The sequence below is a fragment of the Rattus rattus genome, chromosome 18 (genome assembly GCF_011064425.1).
Source record: "Rattus rattus isolate New Zealand chromosome 18, Rrattus_CSIRO_v1, whole genome shotgun sequence".
In the NCBI taxonomy this organism is placed as follows: Eukaryota; Metazoa; Chordata; class Mammalia; order Rodentia; family Muridae; genus Rattus; species Rattus rattus.
In genome coordinates this window covers 824548-848590 of record NC_046171.1, presented here as the reverse complement: position 1 = coordinate 848590, position 24043 = coordinate 824548, and the positions used below count along the sequence as shown (strand labels likewise).

Sequence of the window (24043 nt, the reverse complement as noted above, 5' to 3'; positions counted from 1 at the left end):
TCTGTGGGTCTGGGGCCTTGGGGTCCTTGATATACCTATGCCAAATGAACAGTGCACATTTACTGAAGACTTCACATGTCCCCCTTGTCTGCTCTGCGCCCCGCTGGTTTCAGAGCAGTGCTGTGGGTGCTTTACCGTATGCACCACTGCAACGCCCCCTGCCCCTTGTCTCATCCTTGCCAGGGCTGAGTCAGAAATAACTCCACACTTCTGGCCCAGGGACTGAGGTGTCTATAGGTGGAATGGCCACCACGTGCACGTCACGCCTGCCCTACCACGTGCACGCACAGCCGCACGTCACACCTACCCTAACATCTGCACGCACGGCCTGCCATACCGTGTACAGGCTTGTAGCCCCGGGACGTGGTATGGCCTGTGTCCCTGTGAGTGCTTGGCCCGTGGCATCTCTCATCTTTCTGTCGGTGCCCTGGGAGCCAGCCCCCTTCCCGCCCCCCTGAGTTCCTCTTCCTGTGGCGGGCAGGATCTCCACCTGGGAGGTGCTGGGCTCTGCAGCTGTGCCCTGGGGCTTCTGACTTAGGTGACTTTAGCTCTTGCCCTGAGAAACGGGCGACAGTGGTCTAGAGATCCCCTGCCCCTGGCTAATGTCCTATGGGATAGAGGGTCTCCCCGTGGGACCCTGCACTCCCATATGGAGTGCTTTGTGATTCCCCTGCTCTTTGACAGGGGTTGAAGGAGCTGTGGCCGCCACCAGGAGCCGTCTTTCTCCCACCCCACCCTGCACATGGTGTATTACCTGGTGTGTAGTCCGCTTGAGCTGGTGCAGTGAGCCCGGCATGCTGCCGCCTAGCAGATGGTCACGGCGTGCTGTCCGTCTTCACTGACCTTGGGCACGAAGCTAAAACTCGACAGTGTGCTGTCGTTTCTCTGTGCCTGCTCACCAGAAGACTGCAGCAAACAAACCACTCCATTTCCAGATTATCATCTGGTGTGAGCAGGATGAGGCAAGCCCTGTGAGAAGAGCCAGGGTGGGGTAGGCGCTCCCAGAATGAAGGCTGTGAGAGCATGCGGACAGCCCTGCCTGCCGGGCGCTCTTGGAGATCGCTCTTGGTCATGGTGCAAAGGCCACTGGGAATTGTTGGGGAAAGAGGTCATTAGGAGCCCCAGGCTGGGCGATGTGGTCCCAGGAAACACAGAATGCACTTACACAGTCCCCTCAGGCATCGCGATAGGTTCCTGACCTTCCCTCTGCCTAGCCGAGTGAGTGCAATGCAGGCTCCCCTTCTTCTGAGCAGCAGCCCTCCGTGGGCTCATACTCTGGCCAGCAGAGGGCAGCAGAGCCTCATTTCCTTCTTAGGTCCTGGGACAGAGGACCTGGGGGGAAGCCACTTCCTCCTGTGTATAGAACCCTAGGAGGATGAGTTTCTTTAGGAATTTGTTTCAAAGGCTGCTGTGAAGTCAGGGCCATGACAGCCCATAGGACATGCTCGTCACTGTTTCCACTCAACCACAGGCTTAGCCTGCGCACATACCTGGGAGTTACGGGAACACACTCTAGGAGCAAGTCACAGCAAGAGTTGACCTTGGCTGCAGTGGTGTGTGTGTGCTGGCTGCTGGGCTGTGACAGTGCAGGAGGAGGAGGCACTAAAGCACTCTCTCTGGGGTGCCAGGCTGACATATTGGTGTTCAAATCTTGTTGAGACACCGACTCACAGTTGACAGTTATGGTCCAGTAACTGTTTCTGTGTGTGCGTCCCTTCCAGGGACGTTCCTTGGGACCCTGGTTACCTAGTTGTGGAGTGTGAAAGGGAAGTGTTTGTCTGTGCCAGCAGGGAGCCAGCCAGGGCTAGGTTCTGTCCTACCTGTGGCCACTTCTTCCTGCAGCTTTAGTTTAAGCTGCCTGTCGGGGCCTGTCAGACTCACCAGAGCTCGAGCATAGAGGTTGGTAACGAAGCAAGGCCACATCTGTGATAGCCACAGGAGCACGTTCCAAATAGCACGACAGGCCACACTTTGATCAGGCTAAAGGTGCCTGTTTTAAGGCTGTATAAACAGTTTAAGCACTCAGCCACAGAACCTGTAGTAGAGTGTGTGTGTGGGCTAACCACCTGCGTGCCCACCGTGCTCTGTGGTGGGCCGTGTTGAGTGCCCACTTCCATCCAGTAGGGATTGCCCTTCTGTGCTGGTGGTCAGGCTAGGACTGCTGTGGGACCTGTATCCGTAGACCCCAAGCAACAGGACCTAGTGGATAGGGCTCCTGGGGTCCTGGCATGCTATAATTGGATATGCTCCTCCCTGCCCCACTAGAGGCCTAGCCTTGGCTCTGTAAGTATGGAGCCAACCCTGTAGCAGAGGCTTGACCATTAGGGTCCAGCCTCTACTTAAGTAGAAGTAAGTATGAAAAGTAAGGGGTAAGCATCATTAGGACCCTGCCTTGGTGACCTGCTGAGCCTGGTCCAGTGTGGCTCCTGTATGTGATGTTATGTTAACTGTCCACCATGTTCACGTGGGGCCTTATGCGTGCTCCCTGGTCTATTCAGAGCCACATGCCCATTTGCTCTCAGGACCCACCTGGTCCTTTAGCCTTGGGTACTCAGAGAGTCCTCACTGCTTTGTCCCAGGCCATCTCACCTGGTGACAGGTAGCTTCAAAGAGATGTCATTTCTCCTCATACGCTCTTGTTTGGGACCAGAAGACTCAGGAGCTCTTCTGTCCTTACAGGTTGTCCCCAGCTGCTGGGGACCTCCAAGGGAGGTGACCTCATGCCTACCACCAGGACATTGAAGGCTGTTTAGCTGTCTAGGGGCATCTGTTCCCTGCTTGGGGTGTTTGGGACACTCGTTGGCCTGAGGAGGACAGGCAGGAGTGGGTGTCACCTGAGCATGTGCTGTGGACCAAGTGGCTGGGCTATTTTGGGTCCTCAGCATATTTCTGCTGTTGGAGGAGCTTGACTGGCAGTGTCCCGCTGAGGCTCTCAGCTCCTCACCACGTCGTCCATCAGTAGCTGGGCTAGAGGGCAGCTGTAGGTTTTGAGATAAAATGGGGGCTGTGAGGGGATTGTACAAGAAGTAGAAAGGCTTGCTTGTATGTGCTGTGTGCAGATGTCACCGTTCAGTTAGCAGATCCTTTCCTATGACCTTGACCTTTGACCTGGCTGCCTTCCGTCGGATACCCCTGTCCTGTGTATTTCCCAGACTCCACAGGGAGATGCCATCGTTTTAGGGCCTTGGCACCCCCAGGGACTTTGTAGGGTTCTCCTGGCCCACTGGTACCCAGGTGCCTTCCTGAGCCACTGCCTCTGCCCACAGCCAGGAAGCAGAGAGGGGTGGATATGCGAGTTCAACTCATTCTCCTTTTCTGCAGTCTGGGCTCCGGGCCTTGAGTGGAAGGGGAAGGCGTGGCCTGTGATTAGGGGTTAGGTCGTTCCTCCCACCTCCTTATCCTCATTAGACAGTCCTCGCCCTTTCTCCCGTTTATGCTTAACTTCGTGTCTTATTTGCCAGTCTGTGTACAGCGCACGTATGTACACATGCACAGGTGCAAGCACACGAGCTGCCTCATGTATCTGGAGGTCACATGGCAGCATGAGAGAGTTGACTGCTACCGTCTGCTGGTCCAGGGTTCAAACACTGCGGCTTGAACTGCCAGCACTGAGACTGCCTGACCTCTCCAGCCCACATGCTTTTTTTCCTGAAACACAGTCTCACACTGGTGCACACTGACCTTGAACTCACAGCAGTCTTGCCCCGGCCTCTCCAGCACTGCTTATCCGAGCTATGTTGTCATAGTACTGAAAAGCTGACCAACACAGAATGCTTGCCCCTGTCCCTCGTTGCTGTGGCTACTGAGCTTCCCCAGAGGCCTGGTGGTGACATCTCCATCTCTCTCTGGTGCTGGGAAATCCCAGTGCAGGGCTAAGGTCACTGCTGTTCTCGCCCTTCCTGTCTGTCCAGTAGCCTTGCTTGGTCTGTGGCAATTGGCTTAGGTCTTGCTTTGTTGCAAGTTTTCTTTTAAACATTTTGCTCCCTCAGGCTCAGCACCTGTTCCAGGTTCCAGTTCTCTGGTAAAGAAGCTGGGGCTGAGAGGTCCTGCCCCAGTACAGCAGTTGCTACTGTCAGGCCTCAGACATGCTTGCTGGGCCCTGTCTCCTGCCTTCATAGGACGACGGCCGCAGCCGATGTTGTGACAACTGGTAGTCAGGGAGAATCGGGAAGCAGCAGGACTTCAGAGCTCCGTTGTCCCCCACACGGCTAGGGCTGGGCTGCTGTTCTGTCACAGTGGCTCCTGGGAAGCTCCCTTTGTTTGGGCAGCAGCCACAGCTCATTCTGTGTACCTACTCCAGCCAGCACAGGCCTGCTGTGGTCTCCAGCATCCCTGTCACCATCATGGAGGCTCCCCATGCCTGTCTGGTTACTGCCTGCTTCTGGGCCTGTCTTTCTGCCCACAGGGAGTAACCGTCAGTCAGCCTGTGCAGAGTCCAGTGAAGCGAGGGTGAATGCAGTGCCAGGCAAGCGGGATCCGAGGGCTGTGTCAGGGCTCAGCTTCTGCATGACCTCAGCATTCCAAACCCTTTGCATCTGCAAGAACAGCCTGTTCGGTTCTGTCTCTGGAGCGACAGAGGGTAAAAAGGTCACATTCTAGTTAGCGTTCTGTTAGCTCGTTCCGAAGTCCTTCCTTCTGTGTGGTGCTGGGCATGCTATTGCTAGAGCTGGTCTCCACTGACCTTGGTGTTATTTTTACTTTGGAGTAATTGCAGAGTTACCAAAAGTTGAGAGAATCATCTAGAGAGAATTACTTCCTGTCCCCTGGGATGTCCTAACATTGGGTACTTCTGTGTGGCCTCCCCCCCACGCTGCCCCCAAACTGTCTTGGCTGTGCCAGGCCCATTTTTCTTACAAGTTTCCATGCACCTCAGAGAACCCCCAAGTCCCACCCCAGCCTGACATCCCACACTTAGGCCCGTTGTCACCTCACTTGTGGTTTGACATTGCTTCTGGTCGTGTGACATCTGCCTAGGTATGCACTGGAGTGCAGTGGAGTGCATTGGATTCTCCGTCTGTTGGACCAGCTGGAGGAGTAGCTACTGAGCCCTGGGCCCTCTTACCCCAGCCAGGCCCAAGCTGTGCAGCCCCAGCCTCTCTTCTAGGGGAAATAAGCAGTAGGCGTGGACAGCAGGAGGCAGCACAGCCCCAGGCTGGAAGCATGGGCACTAGACCCCAGCACCGTGACCCTAACTTCGTCACCAGCTGCCGAGGCTTTGTGCCCGCTCCCTGAACAAAGGCTGAGGTAGCTTACCAGGATCTCCAGCTTCTCCTGACAGGACTTGCTTCTGCCTTGTTTATCCTTAAACACACAGGTTCTCTATTGCACAATCCAGGAACATCTAAATGTATGAAATGGCAGGAGACTGTTTTCTACACGTGTTCTTGGAAGCTAAAACCATGTTCTCTCTGTGGCTAAAACCATGTCAGCCCTGGGAAAGGCAGTTAAGGCCAAGGGCATGGACCATCTTTGTGTCACTCTGGGACAGACTAGCAGCAGAGATTCCAGTGACCTGATCCCCACCCAGCCGCCCAATGCCCAGTAACCAGTGAGAGGCTCCTCTTTCTGCCTCGTAGTTCCTCAGTTCCATCCTTAGGGCAGGGCTGCCACTCTGGCTGGGCAGTGTCCCTAGCTGGCTCCAGCTGTCCTAGGACTGGGCTGAGGCCATCCTTAGAGAAAAGAAGCCTAGCTAGCATTGTCCCAGCCCCCTCAGAGCCAGCCCATCTGTGTCATCAGTGCTCTCTGCTCACACAGCCCCGGTTGTCTATGCCCCATAGTCAGTCAACTTCTGGTTAAATTGGACAGGTCCAACTGATGTTCCCACAGAGCATGCAGTGGTAGCCTTGGGTTTTTTCCTTTGAGAAGAGGGGCCATGTCATCTGGCTCCTGGTGCAGATATATCTCCACTTGTGTTCTTAAATGTCCCCAGGCAAGTAAACACTCAGCCGCCGAGAGACCCTCTGCCTACGGTGGTGACCAGCAGAGACTAGCAGTCTATACAAGGCCTTTCCCTGCCTGGTTCCTCATCGAGTCTAAGAAGGTAGACTTGACTCGGATGGCAATACTACAGACCCAGTGTCTAAGGAGGTGGACTTGACTCGGGTGACAATACTACAGACCCAGTGTCTAAGGAGGTGGGCTTGACTCGGGTGACAATACTACAGACCCAGTGTCTAAGGAGGTGGGCTTGACTCGGGTGACAATACTACAGACCCAGTGTCTAAGGAGGTGGGCTTGACTCGGGTGACAATACTACAGACCCAGTGTCTAAGGAGGTGGGCTTGACTCGGGTGACAATACTACAGACCCAGTGTCTAAGGAGGTGGGCTTGACTCGGGTGACAATACTACAGACCCAGTGTCTAAGGAGGTGGGCTTGACTCGGGTGACAATACTACAGACCCAGTGTCTAAGGAGGTGGACTTGACTCGGGTGACAACACTACAGACGCAGTGTCTAAGGAGGTGGACTTGACTCGGGTGACAATACTACAGACCCAGTGTCTAAGGAGGTGGACTTGACTCGGGTGACAACACTACAGACGCAGTGTCTAAGGAGGTGGACTTGACTCGGGTGACAATACTACAGACCCAGTGTCTAAGGAGGTGGACTTGACTCGGGTGACAACACTACAGACGCAGTGTCTAAGGAGGTGGACTTGACTTGGGTGACAATACTACAGACCCAGTGTCTAAGGAGGTGGACTTGACTCGGGTAACAATACTACAGATTCAGTGGGCTTGGTACATTATTGTCGCCATGGTTTGGAGAACTTTGTCACAGTTGTGATGGAGGTCCCAGGTCTCCTGGTCCTCTTTGGTGGGCAGATGGTGTCCTCTCTCTCTGCATGATCTTCCCTTTGAGTGCACCTGTCTCATGGTTTCATCTAAGAAAACGTTACCTTGATGGTCTCATTTCATCTGTAAAGTGACCTTGTTGTATTTAGACCACCTTTGTGTGCGGACCTGTGTGTGCCTTCAAAATTTTGGTTTGTTCAATTCATTTTGTTTCTATTGGTGTTTAGCCTGCAAGTATAGAAGTGCACCACGTGTGCTCAGTACCCATGGGAGTCAGAGGAAGGTATTAGATCCCCTAAAATTGGAGTTACGGATGGTTATGAACTGCCATGCAGTAGCTGGGAACTGAACCCAGGTTCTGTGGGAGAACAAGGGCTCTTAACCACTGGGTCACCTCTCCAGCCCCAGTTTTGTCCCCATGTCTGTGATGAAATCGCCTGTCCAAAAGAGCATGAAGGGGAAAGGGTTTGTTTGGCTCAGAATTCCAGGTTATAGTCCCATTACCTCAGGGTCATGAAGGCCACAGGAACTCAAAGCAGCTGGTCAGATTATATCCAGTATCGTAGCCCAAGCTGGCCTCAAACTTCAGGCAGTTCCCCTCCCTGGGCCTTCTGAGTGCTAGGGTTATAAAAGGCATGAGCTTCCAGGCCTGGCTGCCCGCCATTCTATTCTAAAGAACCAAGCGTCAGCACTGCAGCAGTGGATCTGGAACACAGTTCAGCCGTTACAGTAGGGATGTGCCCATCAGTACACCACAGCGGGTTATTTGAGGCCAGGAGCACAAGGAAGAGAGGACAAAACCAGGCAGGGAGGCTACCACCAAAAGCGAGGCAGGAGAAGCGGAGGTGAGAGGCTGTAGGCCGTGTTCCAGGGATGGGAGGTGCCTTGAGGACAGGAGGAGTCGCAGGCACTTTGTGTTCATGCTTGTGTGCTAATGCTGGCATGCAAGGGGAAGAAGGCATATCATGTCCAGGACCTGGTGTTGGCGCTGTGCATCCTCACATTCCCCCAATACATTGGGGCCAAGGGGGCCTGGAGAGCCTTACAGTGTTAAACCCCACAGGGACCCACTGCTGCATGGAGCCCGAGGCTGTTGATCACCTGGGTGCTTGCTCACAGTCTGCCTTGTCAGTGACCCTAGCAGGGATGAACAGACACTGACCTCATTTCCCTGTCTCTCTCCTCAGGTGCAGAGCCAAAGGCCATTGTGCCTAAGAAGGAAAAGCTGAAGCTTCGCCGTGAGCGATGGCTACAGAGTAAGTTCTTTCCTCATCTTGTGAGTTAGCCACACCTGCCCCGTCCTCATTCACATGCCTTGTCGTATGGATGAACGTGGACCCCATGGAGGCTGGTCATGTCCTTGTCCTCTGAGACCCCGATGGGATCCAGGAGGGCTCAGTAGGAAGCGTTAGAAGCAGCGTCAGTGGCTGGCTTCTCTCGGCCACATAGAGTCGGCAACAGGGCAGCACGAGGCGATCTGTCCCTAGAGAGGGCGCAGACCCGTGTGCGAGCCTCTGCGGCCTCCTCTCTTCCTCCCGTGCAGAGGAAGTTGTTGTTCTCCGTCCCTTGGCGATGAGAGCAGCCTGACTGGGCCTTGGCGATGAGAGCTTTAACTGCAGAGATAACGGGTACACTGTGGGTCAGAGCCCCCGTGCACAGGTCACCGTCTGCTGCTCCCTCAGGTCTGTGTGAGCTCGCTTCCTGTCGTTTTCTGATAGAGTCCACATGGTCCAGCCCAGCCTAACTGGGTAGCCAAGCCTGACCTTGAGCTCCTGATCTTTGGGCCCCTGTCTTGCAGCCGTGGGATCGCAGGAGGAAGGCGGCTCCTGACACGTCTGAGGTTAGGTTGGGCCTCGGTCTCCAGCCAAGCGTTGGAGCAGATGGAGCAGCTCTCCCCTCGCTCTGTCTGCAGTAGGCAGTCATTTTGTACAAAGCTGATCATGTGCGACGTTTCCTAAGCGTTTCCTTGTGTTTACTTGAAAATGACTGCTTTATACTTTTTCTCTTAGCCGTTGTCTTTCTTAGTGTGCTTCCGCCAACTCTGGGAGTTAATTCAGGACAGTTTCATCTCGTGTTCTTACATGCTTAAATGCGGTCTACCTTATTTTTTTCTTGAAAATAAGGTAATTTTTCTCAAAAATTTATTCTTGAAAACTTTAATAAAGGGGTATTTTGGAAGCAGTATTTATAGAAATTAGTCAGTTTCCTCAACAATTACTATTACTTTTTGGATTTTTTTTTTAAGACATTGACTGCTCTGGTAACTTTCTCACAATTCCTAGCAAAAGGAGTTGTTCTCTCTGGGGGCAGCAGGTGCCGAGGCTTCAGCGTGGGCCCTGGCCATGTCTGAGGTGTGCTCTTTTGGTATGGAAGTTTTTGTTGTGAGTTGATTTTTATGCCTCATGGTTTCTTCTAAAATAGTCTAATTTCATCAGTTTTCAGACTTTATTGGTAAAAGGTCATGTGTTGCCTATCCCTGCCTCTGTCCTCCACCCCCACCCTCCCCTGGTACCGGGGATTGAACCTAGGGACTAGGGACTAGGGTAGACAAGGGCCCTACCACTGAGCTACATCCCCAGCCCTGCTTTTGCATTCGTAGCCTTTTTGTGTGTTTGGCCCACATGCCTGCGGAGGTCAAAGGAAGGCATCAGATCTCCTGGAACTGGAGTTAAGTCTATTATGAGCCACTGTGTGGGCGCTGAGAACTGAACCCTGGTCCTCGGGAAGCACTGTTACCCGCTCTGTGTGTCGTCCTTTACACCTGTGTTCCGCCATTCCGGATGAGAGTCATAAAGAAGCTTCGTCAGTTTGGCTCACAAACCCTGGATGCTACTTTCTAGTCCTGCCAGCTCCTCCTCTGTGTTGTTAGCCTCCTCTGACCCCTGGCCTGGCTTTCTTTTAGATTTGGTTAAGTAGCTAGACTGTGTCCCTGTTGGCCTCTGAGTACAATGTTAGCTGTGTCTTCCTAACAGTTTACTTCTCTCTTACGGCCATTCCTTGGTGCATTCCTGTCCACCCACCAGCACTTTCTAGGTGCGCATCGAAGCAAGATGCGGGCATTCATCTACCTGCAGCAAATAGGTTGACTGGCACCGAGCTTGTCTGCGATCCCCTCTGTTCTCCTGTGAAGAGGACATTTACCTGGCATCAGCAGTGACCTCTGGCCGCTCTGTGCGGTACCACCTGCCGCCCAGTGTGAGGTGCTGTGTCTGGCGTCCCTTAGTACTGTCTCCTGGGAGTACCTTCCTGCCAGGCCACACTGCATGCAGCAGCAACAGCAGCCAGTGCCATGGCCGGGAGGCCCCACGCTGCCCACAGTCATCATTGCTGCCCTGTCTCCCGTTGTCGGTGAATGTCTCTGCCCTTCCGTCTTGTCTGTAGTCAGTAAGGCTGTGCGGCAGTTGCCCTGGTGTCTCTGTGGACTTGTTTTTTATTCCTCTTACATAAATACTTAGGAATGGAATGCTGGGTCATAGGGCAGGTGTATGTTTAGTTTTGTAAGCACTGCCAGACATTCTTCTGAAGCCGTGCTTCTTGTGTCCCCTCCAGCATCATGAGAGTTGTGGCTCCATGGCCGTGCGTACTGGTGGTGGCGTGTCTTCTGTCATGTATCTGGTGACCTGGGCTGCCGTTTCTGAGGTTAAGTTGGGCCTCGGTCTCCATCCGAGCATCTGGAGCAGATGGAACAGCTCTCCCCTGGTCTGGTCTGCACCGCCAGGCATAAGCATCTTACCTCCATACATGAGCAGCTCACCTCCATACATGAGCATCTCCCCTCCATACATGAGCATCTCCCCTACATACATGAGCATCTCCCCTCCATACATGAGCATCTCCCCTCCATACATGAGCATCTCCCCTCCATACATGAGCATCTCACCTCCATACATGAGCATCTCCCCTCCATACATGATCATCTCCCCTCCATACATGATCATCTCACCTCCATATATGAGCTTCTCACCTCCATACATGAGCATCTCCCCTCCATACATGAGCATCTCCCCTCCATACATGAGCATCTCACCTCCATACATGAGCAGCTCCCCTCCATACATAAGCAGCTCCCCTCCATACATGAGCAGCTCCCCTCCATACATGAGCATCTCACCTCCATACATGAGCATCTCACCTCCATACATGAGCAGCTCCCCTCCATACATGAGCATCTCCCGCCCTGCATGGGCAGCTCACTGCCATGCCCACCGCCATGCCCACCGCCGTGCACGAGCAGCTCCTCTTCAGTAACGGTCATTCTTCTTGAGGTGCTCTCTGTTTCTGTTTCTGAGCTTGGGGACTCTGTGCTGGGGACCCGCTACCCCTAGTCAGCTCTGTGTGCTGTATTCCTTGCAGACTGTCTTGCCCATTCATTTTCATAACTTTTTTAAACTACAGGAGTTTAATTATTAAAAATTGAACCCATAATTTTTTTTCCATATGTTTACAGTGTGTCTTGTTTAAGATGGTGTGGCTTAGGTTGGTCTCTGTGAGTTTGAGGTAGCCTGGCCTACATAGTGAGTTCCAAGACTATAGAATAGACTCGGCCTCAGACAGACAGACATAAAAGCACACCTAATCCCCAGTCATGAAGATTTTTTTCTGTTTCCCTCTGAAAGTGTCACAGTCTGTCACAGCCTGGCTTGTCCTTAGGCTGTGGTCCATCCTGAGCTGGCGCCTGTCTGCTGCGAGTTGGTGGGTGGCCCTGCCAGTCTGGTGCAGATTGGATTGTCCTTTTGAAGGTCACATGGCTTTCCTCTGTCCCTGCTTGTGCTGTGGCCCATGACTCTGAAGTGTCAGGTGGGACCGGCACACAAGGCCTCCATTGCTCCTTCCTAGCTTGCTCTGGGCATTCTTGGTTCTCAGCACTCTCTCCAGTTTCACTCTCTGTTGTTCTCCTTAACGACGACAACAGAAGCTGAGAGGGATTGTGATTGGGGCTGCACTGAGTCAGGAGGGTGTGCTGGCCACTCTGAGTCAAGTCAAGGAACATGACAGGCCTCTTGTCATTGGTCAGGGTTTCTTAATTACTGTCATCAGCGTTATAGGTGCTCTCTCCCTCCCCCTCCCCCTCCCCCTTCCTTCCCCCTCTCGCTTCCCCACCCCCATCTCCCTCTCCTTTTCCCTCTCCCTCTCTTCCTCTGTTGTGTTTTGGAAAATTTGCTTCTAAACGTTTTTTAAAGTACAAGTGATTATCATTTTCTTATTTTTTAGTAACAACCTATGTCCTGTGATCTGGCCCAGGACATGGCTCAGGTCTGGTAGCTATAATGGACTCTCTAGACCCCTCAGCAGTTGTCAGTAGTTGGTCTCTTCCACGGCTGTGAAGCCTGTTGATCGAGTGCCACAGTCTCCCTGCTGTCACTGTGAGGAACTGTCCCAAGCTCGACCTTTTCCTGCCCTCTCTCCATCTTGTTCCACTTTGTCTCCCCAGTGTCAGATTCCCCGGGAAGTGCTGTCCCTCCCTGCAGCAGCGTGTTCTGAGCATGAGGGCCCTTGAGAGAGTGTGTGTGGGTGTCCTCCAGGACCACGCTCTACGCACTGATAGCTCAGCTCCTGTGAAGTGCTGCTCTGACGCTTGTGTGCCCGACTGATGGACGCAGCTCAGAAGTTGCATTTCACAGCTGTGGTTTCCTTTTCTTGGATCCCAGTGGTGCCGTGTGGCTTTCCTGTGTTTTGGCTTTTTGTGGTTCTCTACCTATTTAGAGTCTAACTCACGTAGTTCATCCTCGGATGCAGGGAGCGAGGGGCAGCGGCAAGTGCGGCCACCTTGCTGTGTCCGATACTCTGCTCCAGGCTTGGTTGCTTGAGTGCTAGTAGACCTGCTCTCTTGCCCAATCTGTTTAAATAATGTTCACGTTGAGATTTTTATGGTGCTGAGACAGGGTCTTTCAGCATCCTGGACTGTCTGGGCGACCTTGCATTCTCATCCTCTTGCCTCTACTATTTGAGAGTTCTGTTTCTGTCTAGTTTGTTTGCTTAAGAAGAGGATTGGGATTACTTTCCCAGCTTGGTTAAAAGTGCTGTTGCATTGTGGGTTAGGGATTGAGGCCGGTCACTTCTCTCGACCGGTCCACTCCCCTGCTGTCTTCTGCCGCTGTCCTTGCCTCCCTGGTAGCAGTGAGCAGCCGGACGGGAGTGCCAGCCAGCAGGGGTTGGGCTACCTTGTTGAGCTCTTAGAAATGAGGTATTTCTTTTCTTGGATCTGTTTGTGGTTTCACTGTAACTTTATCGTGAGTAGATAGTGAGCTGTACCACTTCTCTTCTGGCACATACAGTGACCACGTTTCTCCCCCTTTAGCCAGCACTGCCACCATCATGGTGGGTCACAACAACTTCCAGACTCCAAACTATCCTAGCATGCCCTGGATCGCCCTGTCTCCCTCAGCTGTCCTTCTCTGGGTCTGTCAGCCTGCATGTGTGAGGGAGTGGCCCCTAGCCCTTCTTTCTGCCAGGGCAGTCCACCCCTCCCCTCCGCCCCCTTTGGGAAGGCGGCTGGTTTTGATGAGGTGTTAAGTGAACTGTTTGCTCTGTTCCACCTAGACTGACCAAGTCCCCCAACTTGTCACCTTATAAATCCAGTCTCTCGCCTGCACTGGGCCGAGGCTTGGGGGGCTGTCGCTGCCTCAGCGTGAAGTGATGGACCCTGACATGTTGGCCCTGCCTGGGGTGGTCAGGGCAGCCCTTCTGACCTGCCCTGGGAGGCGTCCTCCCAGTTGTAGAGGGTGGCAGTTGGCTGTGTCTTACTGAGGGAAAGGATGCCGGTCGCCTCACCCCCTCTGCTAGGTCACCCCATGTATAAAGTATCTGAATAGACGTCCTATGGGGCTGTGTACCCAGGGAGAGCGGGTTTCATCCCAGAACTGCACATACCCATAGCCACACACGGGCAAACAGCAAGGGGAAGGGCTTGTTCCATTAGCAGTTTGGAATTGAATCCATCTTTTGAAGAACATCAGATCCCAAGGCTGTGTGCCCTGCAGTGAACTTTCTCTTACATTAGAGCTGTGCATTCAGACCCGGCCACCCACCCTGCTCCCTGCTGTTCCCTGTGGCTGACAGTTCCACCCATGGGGCCACTCTCCCACCTCTTGCAGTCTCAGGGAGGTGCCGCACGGTTCTAGATTGCCCAGATAAAGGACACTGTGGCTTCTCAGTAAGTTTCTTATGACGCCTAGGGCCTGCATCCACCCGATGCCAGCCCCCCATGTCTGTGTGCCCAGGCCTGCACTGCACCCCTCAGAGAGGAGGCAGGCCTCTGTTCTGCAGCTCCAAGCTCATAGTCAGCCCTGTAATTAAAGTTTGCCTCTGTGATTAAGGAGAAGAAAATAACTCAGCTGGCCCTCCCCCCAGTCCTTTAGGGACACAGAGCAGGTGACAGCGGGGGGTAACAGAACACTGTGCTCTGTGGGAGTGAGCAGGCCTCAGGGTTCACACAGCTTAGTGGGTGCCTCGGCATTGGTGGCCCCCGAGGGGGCCGGGGAGTGGGGTTTAATTACCATATACTCCTGTCTCTCCCCTCAGAAATTGAAGCCATAAAGCTGGCAGATCAGAAGCTCAGGGAGGAACGGAGGCGCAGGGCCACGGTGGTGGTAGGCGACCTGCACCCCCTGAGAGATGCCCTACCTGAGCTGCAGGAGCTGGAGGCCGGCCGGCAGCAGTGGCAACCCCGACGGTGAGTGTCTGGCACCGGCCATCTCTTACAGAACTGGCCTGGATCGCCACAGCCCTGCATTCAGAGGGGAGGAGAGGGATTGACAGTGGTCTCTGACGTCTCCCATCTCCGAAAGGAGAGGGAGTCAATGCTCAAGCCACACGTGGCTCAGAGAGCCTCACTCACCCCTGCCTTGAGCCCTTGACTGTAGTGTTGTGGCAGAAGCACCCGGACCTACCCCTGGTGGAGGCCTGGCTAGCCCCCCACCAGTGTGTGCTTCCTCACGCCTTCCTCCCTCTGGCCGGCCTCAGTTTCCATACTGTGACGTGATCCACACAAGGCCTAGTGGCCTTTGCTGTGCACCTACCTGACCTTCCGGTGCTCCTTGTAGACAGCCCTGACATCCCTTTCTCAGGGAACCTTCACCGGACACCTGCCTGTGTTCCTCCCTCCCCTGATCCCCACCGAGGTGAGCTTCTGTCTGTGGGCACACTGCACGGACCTCGGAGTGGGCTGGAGCCCACACAGCCCTAAACTCGCCTGTCCCTGGTCACTGAAAGGATGAGGGGTGGGTGGAGGCCTGGGGCTCCGCAGTGCAGAGCTCTCTGTGGGGCAGGTGGAAGGAGGGGCCTCAGGACTCTGCTCTCAAAATGCTCCACCTAGGGTTTGTCTGTCATGACTGCTTCCTGGGGTTTTGTTTTTGTTTTTTGGAGAGTGGTGGTGGTGAGGGTTGAAACAAGGTCTCACTGTCCACACTGGCCTATGATTATTGTGTAACCCAGACTAACCCTGCTCTTAATGCAGTCCTCCTGCCTCAGCCTCCCAAGGGTTGGGATTGGTGTGTGAGCTACCACACGAGGCTTATTCCTTCCTATTTTGCCTTTAAATAATCTGCTAGTGAGTTTTCCTCCGAGGGTAAAGCAGAGGCCCCGTGCCCTTTTCTGTAGGTCCTCACCCTTGTCACGGGGCAGATGGGTGCCCTGCGGTAGAACCAGATGGCCAAGGGCTGGGTTCCCAAGATGGGGCACCCGTCCCGCTCAGGCCAGACATGGCCCCAGCTGAGCAGAGCCAGCGACGCAGATTCCATTCCTGTTCTTAAGCAAAAAATGTGACCCCAGTCAAGGGTCCCTTCCTCTTTACAGCTTCTCTTCTGAGAAATGTGCTTGGGGCTCCCAGACCCCGGAGAGCCACACAAACAGCCTGCTCTGCCAGCCCAGAGAGGAGTGTTCTGGGGCGGTGTGCTTCCCCTGGATTGCTTCCGCTGGGACGAGGGACGGCTCCCATCTTGCCCCAGCCCTGACTGCTTCCTCAGTACCGGTCCTTTGCCTCCCTCCACTTCAGGGCAGCTTCAGAAGCTCAGCATGGTGTGTGCCCGTGGTCTCAGGCCCTGCGTGGTTGACGCAAAGGTTGCTACAGACGCGAGGCCAGCCTGGGAGACAGCACAAGACCCCGACTCAATGAGGAGGAAATACCGAGAGCAGTTTAGGTTTACAGAAGAATGGCAAAGACAGCTGGCATCTAAGCTAGCCTCATAGCTTGTCCCGCGAGCCAGGATTGAACCATTTATACTCACACATCTAAAGCAGTGGGCAGGCTACGGAGGGGCCAGCTCAGGCTGTGAAGTTCCCACTGTGCGTGCCACCCCTCCCTCTCCCTCTCCCTCTGTCTGTGAAGTTCCCGCTTATGCACGGAGAGGGAGGGAGGGAGGGAGAGAGAGAGAGAGAGAGAGAGAGAGAGAGAGAGAGAGAGAGAGAGAGAGAGATACACACCTATATGAACACCCACCATAAAATGAAATAGTGATCAACAGGAAGAAACTTAACGTGCTGTCCTCCTGTTCCTCAGGCTGTGAGCTTTTCAGACTGAGACAGGCATTGGGGGGCGGGGCAGGATGCTGTTTGTTTGTTTGATTGTTGAGATAGGCTGAGTCAGTAACTGGGAAAGAGTCAAAACTCCTCATCAGCAGACCCTGCCTCTGTGGAGACAGAGGGGCCGGAGTGGCCACTTTCTTCCCCGAGGCACAGTGTAGAAGGTGACAAAGCCTCACAATGAGGATCCTGAGAAACACACCTCCACTGGGTGGTCCAGTGATAAACCATCCTTGCTTTAGGTCCCCGTGGGCCTGCGAGCCTCTGCTTCGTGCACTGGGCCATCACCCAGTGCTACTTTATTTATTGCTGAAAGTGTTCCGGCAGCAGCCACTGTCATTTCTTTCAGTAGCTCCCAGATGGCTCTGATGTGCCCGTCTGTGGGTGGGCGTGTCTGCGCACTTCCTCACTTTCCGAGGTCAGCGGGTGCTGGGAGCTCACCTCGGGCATCTTCTGCCTGGGCCTGGCACCAGGCGTTTCTCCAAGGAGCCTGGCTCCTTGCCTCGGAGAATGCCACACGGCAGGATCTGAGGCTGGAGTGCTGGTCACTCCGGAGTCTCACTTCTAATAGAGTAGGTAGGTGCTCCGGTCCAAGAGCCGACCCGATCGAGCGTGCGTGCGTGCGTGCGTGCGTGCGTGCGTGCGTGCGTGCGTCCGTCCGTCCGTCCATCCTCACCCGGGCAGCTGTGCGCATGCACCGGAGGCAGCTCACTCCTCTTTGGTGATTCTAGAAGGATTCCGTGGTCTCAGAGAGAGCTGTTACATCGTGGTCACCGTTTGTGTGGGAAAGGAAAGAAAACACGGCAGAGCGTGGGGAGTCTCAGCGGCAGGGCTGGAGGCAGGATGGGAGACTCACCCAGCACCACGGACTGCAGTGGGGACGTTCGCCATGCCAGGGACTGCCTTGGGCTGCCCCTCTCCATACCTTCATCTTGCCAGCCTCTTGGCCACCTAATGCCATACTGGCCCTTGAGTTCAGGCCCCAAGTATCTCTTTATTATATTAAATTGGCCTTGTCCGGGGCACTGCTTTTCACAGTGGGAAGGAAGATACTATGTCTAGATGGCTGCCGTACCAGGGTCCAGCTAGTTTCTGCCCATCTCTGCTCATGTCCTAGGCTCAGAGGAACATGATGCAGGACAGTCCTGTGACTCTCTTATTACCTGGTCCGATGCAAGTCCATGGTGTGGCCCAGCATTGCTGAATAACAGAATGGCCCGAGGGTGTTCATAGCACCCTCCAGGTACCCACAGGAGGGCCGCTCTCTCACTGGAGCTAGGCTGGGGGTTCTACAGAATTCCCGAGGTAGACTGAGGTAGACCATGTTGTCACCATCTAACTTAATTGTGAGAGACAAAGTTCTCTAGAACAAGCCAGGGATGGTGTTGTATGCCTTTAGTTCTGGCACTCAGGCCGGCAGAGACAGGCAGAACTATGAGTTCAAAGCCAACTTGGTCTACAGAGCAAGATTTAGGACATCCTGGGCTACACGGGGAATCCCTGTCTTAAATAGCAAAACCAAAACAAAAAAGGAATTCTCTGGGACAAGGTTTATGCCTTTCCACCCTTTGCACCTGAGAAGGTGCTTTTGGGTTTTTTGTTGTTATTGTTGTTGGTTTTGGTTTTGGTTTTGGATTTTTGTTTTTTTTTCAGGACAGGGTCTCACTATATGGCTTTGGCTAGCCTGGAACTCACTATGTAGACCAGGTTGGTATCAAACTCACAGAGGTCTGTCTGCCTCCACCTCCCAAGTGCTGGGATTAAAGGCAACGCCCAGCTCCTTAGGAGGTTCTGTGTGGCCCCAGGTGCATGGGTTTCATCAGGTGGCTGAGCAAAGCAAACACTGACAGAGTAAATCTTAAATAAATTCATTTAAAAAACAATCCTGTGGGATACATATAACTTTATATTTATCAAGGATGAAAGCATTTGCATCCTGATGAAATGACTGTGCCTGTTTAAAATAAAGACTTAAATCTTAGGCTGAAGTGATGGATCCGTAATTAAGAGCTCTTGCTGCTTTTGCAGAGGTCTCTGATCGGATGCACACTTCTGGCCTGTGTGGTCACCTGCACCATGGCATTCAGTCACACACACGTGCACACATAAGTAAAAATAAAAACAATCTTTAGAACAGTGTAAATCCCAGCTGTGTGCTGTAAGGATATGGGGGGGGGTCTTTATTACTTTCTAGGCACTGCATTTTTGTATTCTAACCCCAAGAGCTGAGAAGGGAGCTTCACATGGTCAACAGTACAGAGGCTGCTTCAGAAACTGCCATCCATCCATCCATACAGAACTCAAGTTAGCAACTCGAACAGCAGTTTTTAAGTCAAGGGTTCTAAAACCCACAGTGCAAAGACACCCTGGCATGAAGAACATTAAGAACACAGCACAAGCGTTTGTTTCCCCAGTGACACCGTTGTGCTTCTCTGAGAGCCAGGAGCCTCGTGCAGGGAGAACACAGTCATTCCTCCATGTAACTGCCGCGTCTCTGAGCCGAGGGACTCAGGCAGTCCTGGGTGGTACTGCATGCTGTGTCCATTCAGGACCGAGGCTGCAGCGAAGGTGCAAGATGCAGCTCAGGCGATCTCTGCCAAAGGCATCCTGGATGATTTTGCGTTTGGTTCTGAACTTATTTCTGGCTGTCGTATGTTTGGAAACCTAACCGTTTTTACATTTTTCAGTTATGAAACACCACATGGGGCTGTGCTCTAGGAAGTCCTCCGTCTGCCAGTGGAAGAACTTCACAGGGTTAGGCTGTGCTCTTGCTTCCAGTGTCTGAGTTCAAGATCTCTCTGTGCCCATGCAGAGAGTCCTATAAGACCTGGGCTGCTGCCACCATCCTCAGGGCAGATCTGGACTGCACTTAGGGAGACTTTCCCCATCATACAGCCAGTGGGACTGAGAGCTCACTAGCAGTCACCTGAGGCCGGGGTCCTCTGCGGGCGCTCACCTGAGGCACTAGCTACCACGCAGGTGCTCCTGGAGCCTCTGGAAGGGCTGAGCAAACAGACATGAGGTTACTATCCTAACAGAAAGGGCCAGGGAAAGGATTGTGTGCAACCTGACAGTCCTTCCCCAGGGCGGACCAGAGTCCAGGGTGTGAGAAGTCACTGAAGACCCAAAAATGTTGCTCATTCATATTTGAAAAGGAGCGTGACTAGATCAGGAGTCTAAATTAGGTGTTGGCCCAGGTCACAGTGGTCTGGTTGCTTCCCGTTCTGGGCTTCTCCTTCAGCGTGGCGTCTCTGAAATCGTCTTGTCCGGTGGTGAGCTCTGGGTTCCTCTTCCCGGCCCAGGCCCCTTGCTGCTGGGTGGAGTTATCTCTCCCTTTTCAGGATTGGACCAGGCTCCCGGGGATGTTGGGGAAATGCTCCTGGCGTGCCCCGAAGCCATCAGAATCGACCTTAGGAGCCGTGCTGCCCGGCACTGAGCACCAGGCTCTCAAACCACACCCCAGTCTCGTGATTAGCAGGCACCACCCTCCCGCCCTATAAGGTCCCTCGGTGCACTTTGGCATCTGTAGGCTGCATGGGTTGGTGCCTGGCTCCTAAGGTCACACTGGAATGGCAGGTGCCACACACCCCTAGTAGCATAGCTCCTCTTCTCTCATTAGAAGTGAGAGGACAGAGGTCAGACGCCCATGTCTTGTCAGGAAGTGCTGTGTGGTTTTAGAGGTAGGTTCTGCCCTGGCAGTGGAGTTGAGGGCCCAGGGCAGGCTGCTAGGGTGGCAGACTCGGGATACAGAAGTGACGTGTTTTCCTGGGGTGATAGACCTTTCTGTATCACATGGGAACCTTATGGAGTGAGACAAGACCCTGGATACGGTGGTCGTTGACTCTAGATATGGTAGCCAGGTGACACAGCTCGTGTAGATCCAGTCTCCACAGCCAGTGCACACTGTGGACTCCTGAACTCACACTGGTGGCCACCGAGATAAATTTTCTGGTGAAGTGTGTCGGACTGACTTGGACTCTGTATCCACAGCAGGGGGACCAGCAAGCCCAGGCCAGTGGAGCTTAGCCGGATGAGCACGGCCCAGAGACAGCAGCTTCTGTGAGTACAGCCCAGCCCACAGGGCCTTCCTCCTGATCATCTCCACCCACACCCACACCCAGCCCCTCCCCTCCCCTCTCTCCTGGCTTCCTTCTGATTACAGGTGGGAGACATTTCTGGGGATCAAAAACTCTGAGGTCCTTAGTTAGGCCTTGGGTGTCTATCTGAAGTTCCTCCGGGGAGAGGGGATGGCATCTAGTGTAGGAACTTCCTTTCCCCAGCCCCTGGGGTGTGAGTGCCGTGGGTTATACACACACAGTCCCGCACCTCGTCCATCGGCCATATTGCCCTGTTGCTGCCTCCCACTCTTAGGTGTGAGCGTGGACATGAGTCTGGCCTCTGCTCTTCAGCCTCTGTCGACTTGGTGCTGTGCTGTCTTCGGGGGAGCCGAGGCAGCCTGGATCTCGCCCACGCAGGCTGGTTATTTTGTCTGCACACAGCCTCTGTTAGTGTCGAGGGTTCTGTGTCAGTTTTTCCTGACGCCCTTCATACCCTCTCGATGTGTAGCTTCAGAAAGGCCTTTTTAATGACTACTTTTGGTTTTGGGAATCCATATAGAACTTTACAGCCTCAACTCTTTTTGTCCCCAGACCCCCATACGTTGCTGAGATATATCCTATCTCCTGTGTTTGTTTGGTTTTAGGTTTTTGTTTTTATTTTTGTTTGTGTTTATTGAGACAGGGTTTCTCTGTGTAGCCCTGGCTGTCCTAGAACCCACTCTGTAGACCAGGCTGGCCTCCAACTCAGAGATCCTCCTGCCTCTGCCCTGAGTGCTGGGATTAAAGGTGTGCACCACCTGGCTCTTGGTTCCCTTGTTTTGAGATAGGCTCTTACTAAGTCTGGTCCGTAGTTCTTACCCTTTAGCCTTGAACTCTCTCTGACTGAGTCGGGCAGCAGGGAGAGAAAGGGAGAGAATGAGCCAGGTGTGGGTCTGTGAAACCTCACACCCTCTGCCAGTGATACCTCCTAATTCTCCCCAGTCAGTTGCACTGACTGAGGACCAAAAACTCAAGCATACGAGCCTACGAGACGTTTGCCTTCTCTGCTGACTCACCCGACATCTGTGTCCAGGCTCTACTGAAGGCGGCCGTGCTGGGTTAGAGGAGGGGATGAGAGGACCTGACAGTGTATCTGAGAGGCCCCCGAGCTGCCTGTGTCCGCAGCTGCCCCAGTGTTCAGAGCTCTCCAGTGCATGTCTATTTTGGGCTCATTCGGGAGGAAGGCACCTCTTACATAAAGCAACTGCCATTGCTCCCTGGTCGTCAGCTTCTGCCTTGGCAGCAGCCGCTAGCAAATCCCTCTTAGACCTACTGGTAGGGTGACCTCACCAGGGGTTGGTGTGCTCAGCGGCCTGTGTGCCCCTGCCTCCTGCCGATGGTCCTGACACCCTGGTACTGTTCCTTGTGGTCACTCTGCTGTCTGCTCCAGTCTTAGGTGTCCAGGCCTGTCGTGGGGGCCCTGGGGGGTTCTTGTTTTCCCCGTGCTGACCTCTGCTTTCTTTTCTTTCAGTGAGGAAGAGAGGACCCGGTTTCAGAAGCTGCTGGCCAGCCCAGCCTACAGAGCCAGTCCCCTGCTGGCTATCGGGCAGCAGCTGGCACACCAGATGCAGCTGGAAGGTGGCAAACAGCTCTGACCCAGGACAGTGGGTGCCGTGAGATCCAGAAGACTCAGTGTGGGTGGAGGCCGCAGCTCTGGAATCCCGCCCTGTACCTGCACGGCTACCTAACCGGTCTTGAAACCTCGGGCAGGGGAAGGAGGAGCTACCGCTGAGGACAAATAAAACAACTATGGACTACGCTGGAGCCCATCTGTGGCTTCACTTCCACTTAGAGCCAGCCACTCCTGCATTTCCAAGGCTCAGCCGACCCTGGGATGGCTGTCCTGGTTCTCTGCAGAACAAGCCCAGGGTCCCCAGCCAGGGGCCAGAGTTGGGATGGTTGCTCTTGTAGGGATCACAAGGGCTACACAAGTGTGAAACTAGAGGCCTGGCAAGGAGCTCGATCCCGGAAGTCCCTGAGGCCTTAGCACTCCTTCCCAGCTCCGACTGGGGTCCTGGTCACAGCAGGGCACTCTGTCGGCCACCGTGCTTCTCACACCATTGCTTTCCACCAAGCCACAGCTCAGGGCTCGGAGCTCTCGGCCCAGGCTACTCACTGCCTTGTCCTGCTACAATCAGAGAAGCGGGAGGCAGGACAGCCCCGGCCCAGTAGTCTCTTGGCTGGATGGCAGGTTAGACCTGTGTCAGACACTAGTGGGTTCTCAGGGTGAGGGCAGCACCCATGGGTCCCAGAGCTCACACTGACACATGTCCCACCTTGCATCTGGGATGTGCTTATGGTACTGCTCACCCCCAAAGGTGCTCCCTAGCCTTTTACAGGGGCCCATAGCTCCCCAGCCCCTGTGAGTGGGGACAGGGCAGAACAGGTGAGGCTCCCGGGACTGGTATGGACACCTAGGGCACTTGGTGAATGAAAGTGGGTAAGACCGAATAGGCCTAAACTGCATGAAGCAGAGGCAGGCAGATCTCTGAGTTCAAGACCAGCCTGGTCTACAGAGCAAGTTCCAGGACAGCCAGGGCTACACAGAGAAACCCTGTCTCGCAAAAAAAACCAAACACACACACAAACAGATAAATAAAATAATAATAAAAAGCAAACTGGTCTGGACAGAGACTAAAGTTCCCTCACCAGAGGCCATTTCAGCCGTCTGCTGAGACACTGCTGGGGGAAGCAGGTTCTCATTAAGAGAAGTCGTGTGTGCCCAAACCCACCCGTGTCCAGCGCTGTCCAGTGCGCCTGGCACAGCTTAGGAGGTTTCTGTCTTCCTCGAATTGTACGTGTTAAGACTTCCGTGATGTGGCTTCAAGCAACTCTGGTCTGGCCATGACGAGCATCTTTTCACCCTGCTGGGGAACGTAGGGCCACCCTTCAGGGTCCTACTTGGGAGAGCATTCATGTTCGGGTCGGTTACTCAGCAAAGCAGGAGAGGAGCCAAGTGGACATCACTGGGACCACCTCAGAATCACCGCCAAAAGTGGTCTGAGGTGAGTTCTGAGTTCTAAGGCTTGGCAGAGCAGCGCTCCGCTGGCCAGAGGCTAGACACTGGGCGAGCAGGGCTCAGAGAAGGTGGTTGCTCCTTCTCACCACACAGTGTGTACTCTCGTGCAGATGGACACAGGAGGCAGATCCCAAGAAAGGGGCCCTCTGCGTGGCTGGTGGGAGTTTGCTGGATTTGTGTATCTCCTGATCCTTACAGAATAAACACGAATCACATAGTTATACTTTTCAGTGAGGCCCCTGGCTTACTGGATTTGTAGGTTAGCAAATGAAGTGACAGTGGGGACACAGCAGCACCTGGTCCCTCCCTCCACGAGGCCGAGCCTGACTTCCCTGGCCACACCCTGCTCACAACACACTGTGCTCTGCACTGGGCAGCAGCCACCAAAGGCAGCCTGAGGGTAGGCAGACAGTAGGGACAGGAGCCAGCAGGAGTCAGCCTTGCCTAGTCCCTGAGCTGGGGCGATGCCACTGGACCTGGACCTTGCCTATCCCAGGGGGCTGGCTCTTGTTGGGAGGAAGGGGCCACTGAGTGTGTCCTTGTATGGGGCATTGGAATCCTCCAATTTTTAGTCACATGAACTGAGTATTGCTCTGTGATGTCATCACCATG

General features: G+C 54.0%; 1 protein-coding gene across 1 annotated transcript in view; it reads left to right on the top strand.

The window, feature by feature from the left end:
- Positions 1-23030, top strand: part of Fam207a (family with sequence similarity 207 member A) — a 28851-nt gene extending 5821 nt beyond the window's left edge. Inside the window, exons 3-6 of the mRNA XM_032888754.1 lie at positions 7984-8052; positions 14318-14468; positions 20306-20374; positions 21884-23030. Coding sequence (XP_032744645.1) covers positions 7984-8052; positions 14318-14468; positions 20306-20374; positions 21884-22007 — 413 coding nt within the window. The 3' untranslated portion in view covers positions 22008-23030. The remainder of the gene's footprint in view (positions 1-7983; positions 8053-14317; positions 14469-20305; positions 20375-21883) is intronic.
- Positions 23031-24043: the final 1013 nt, after the last annotated feature.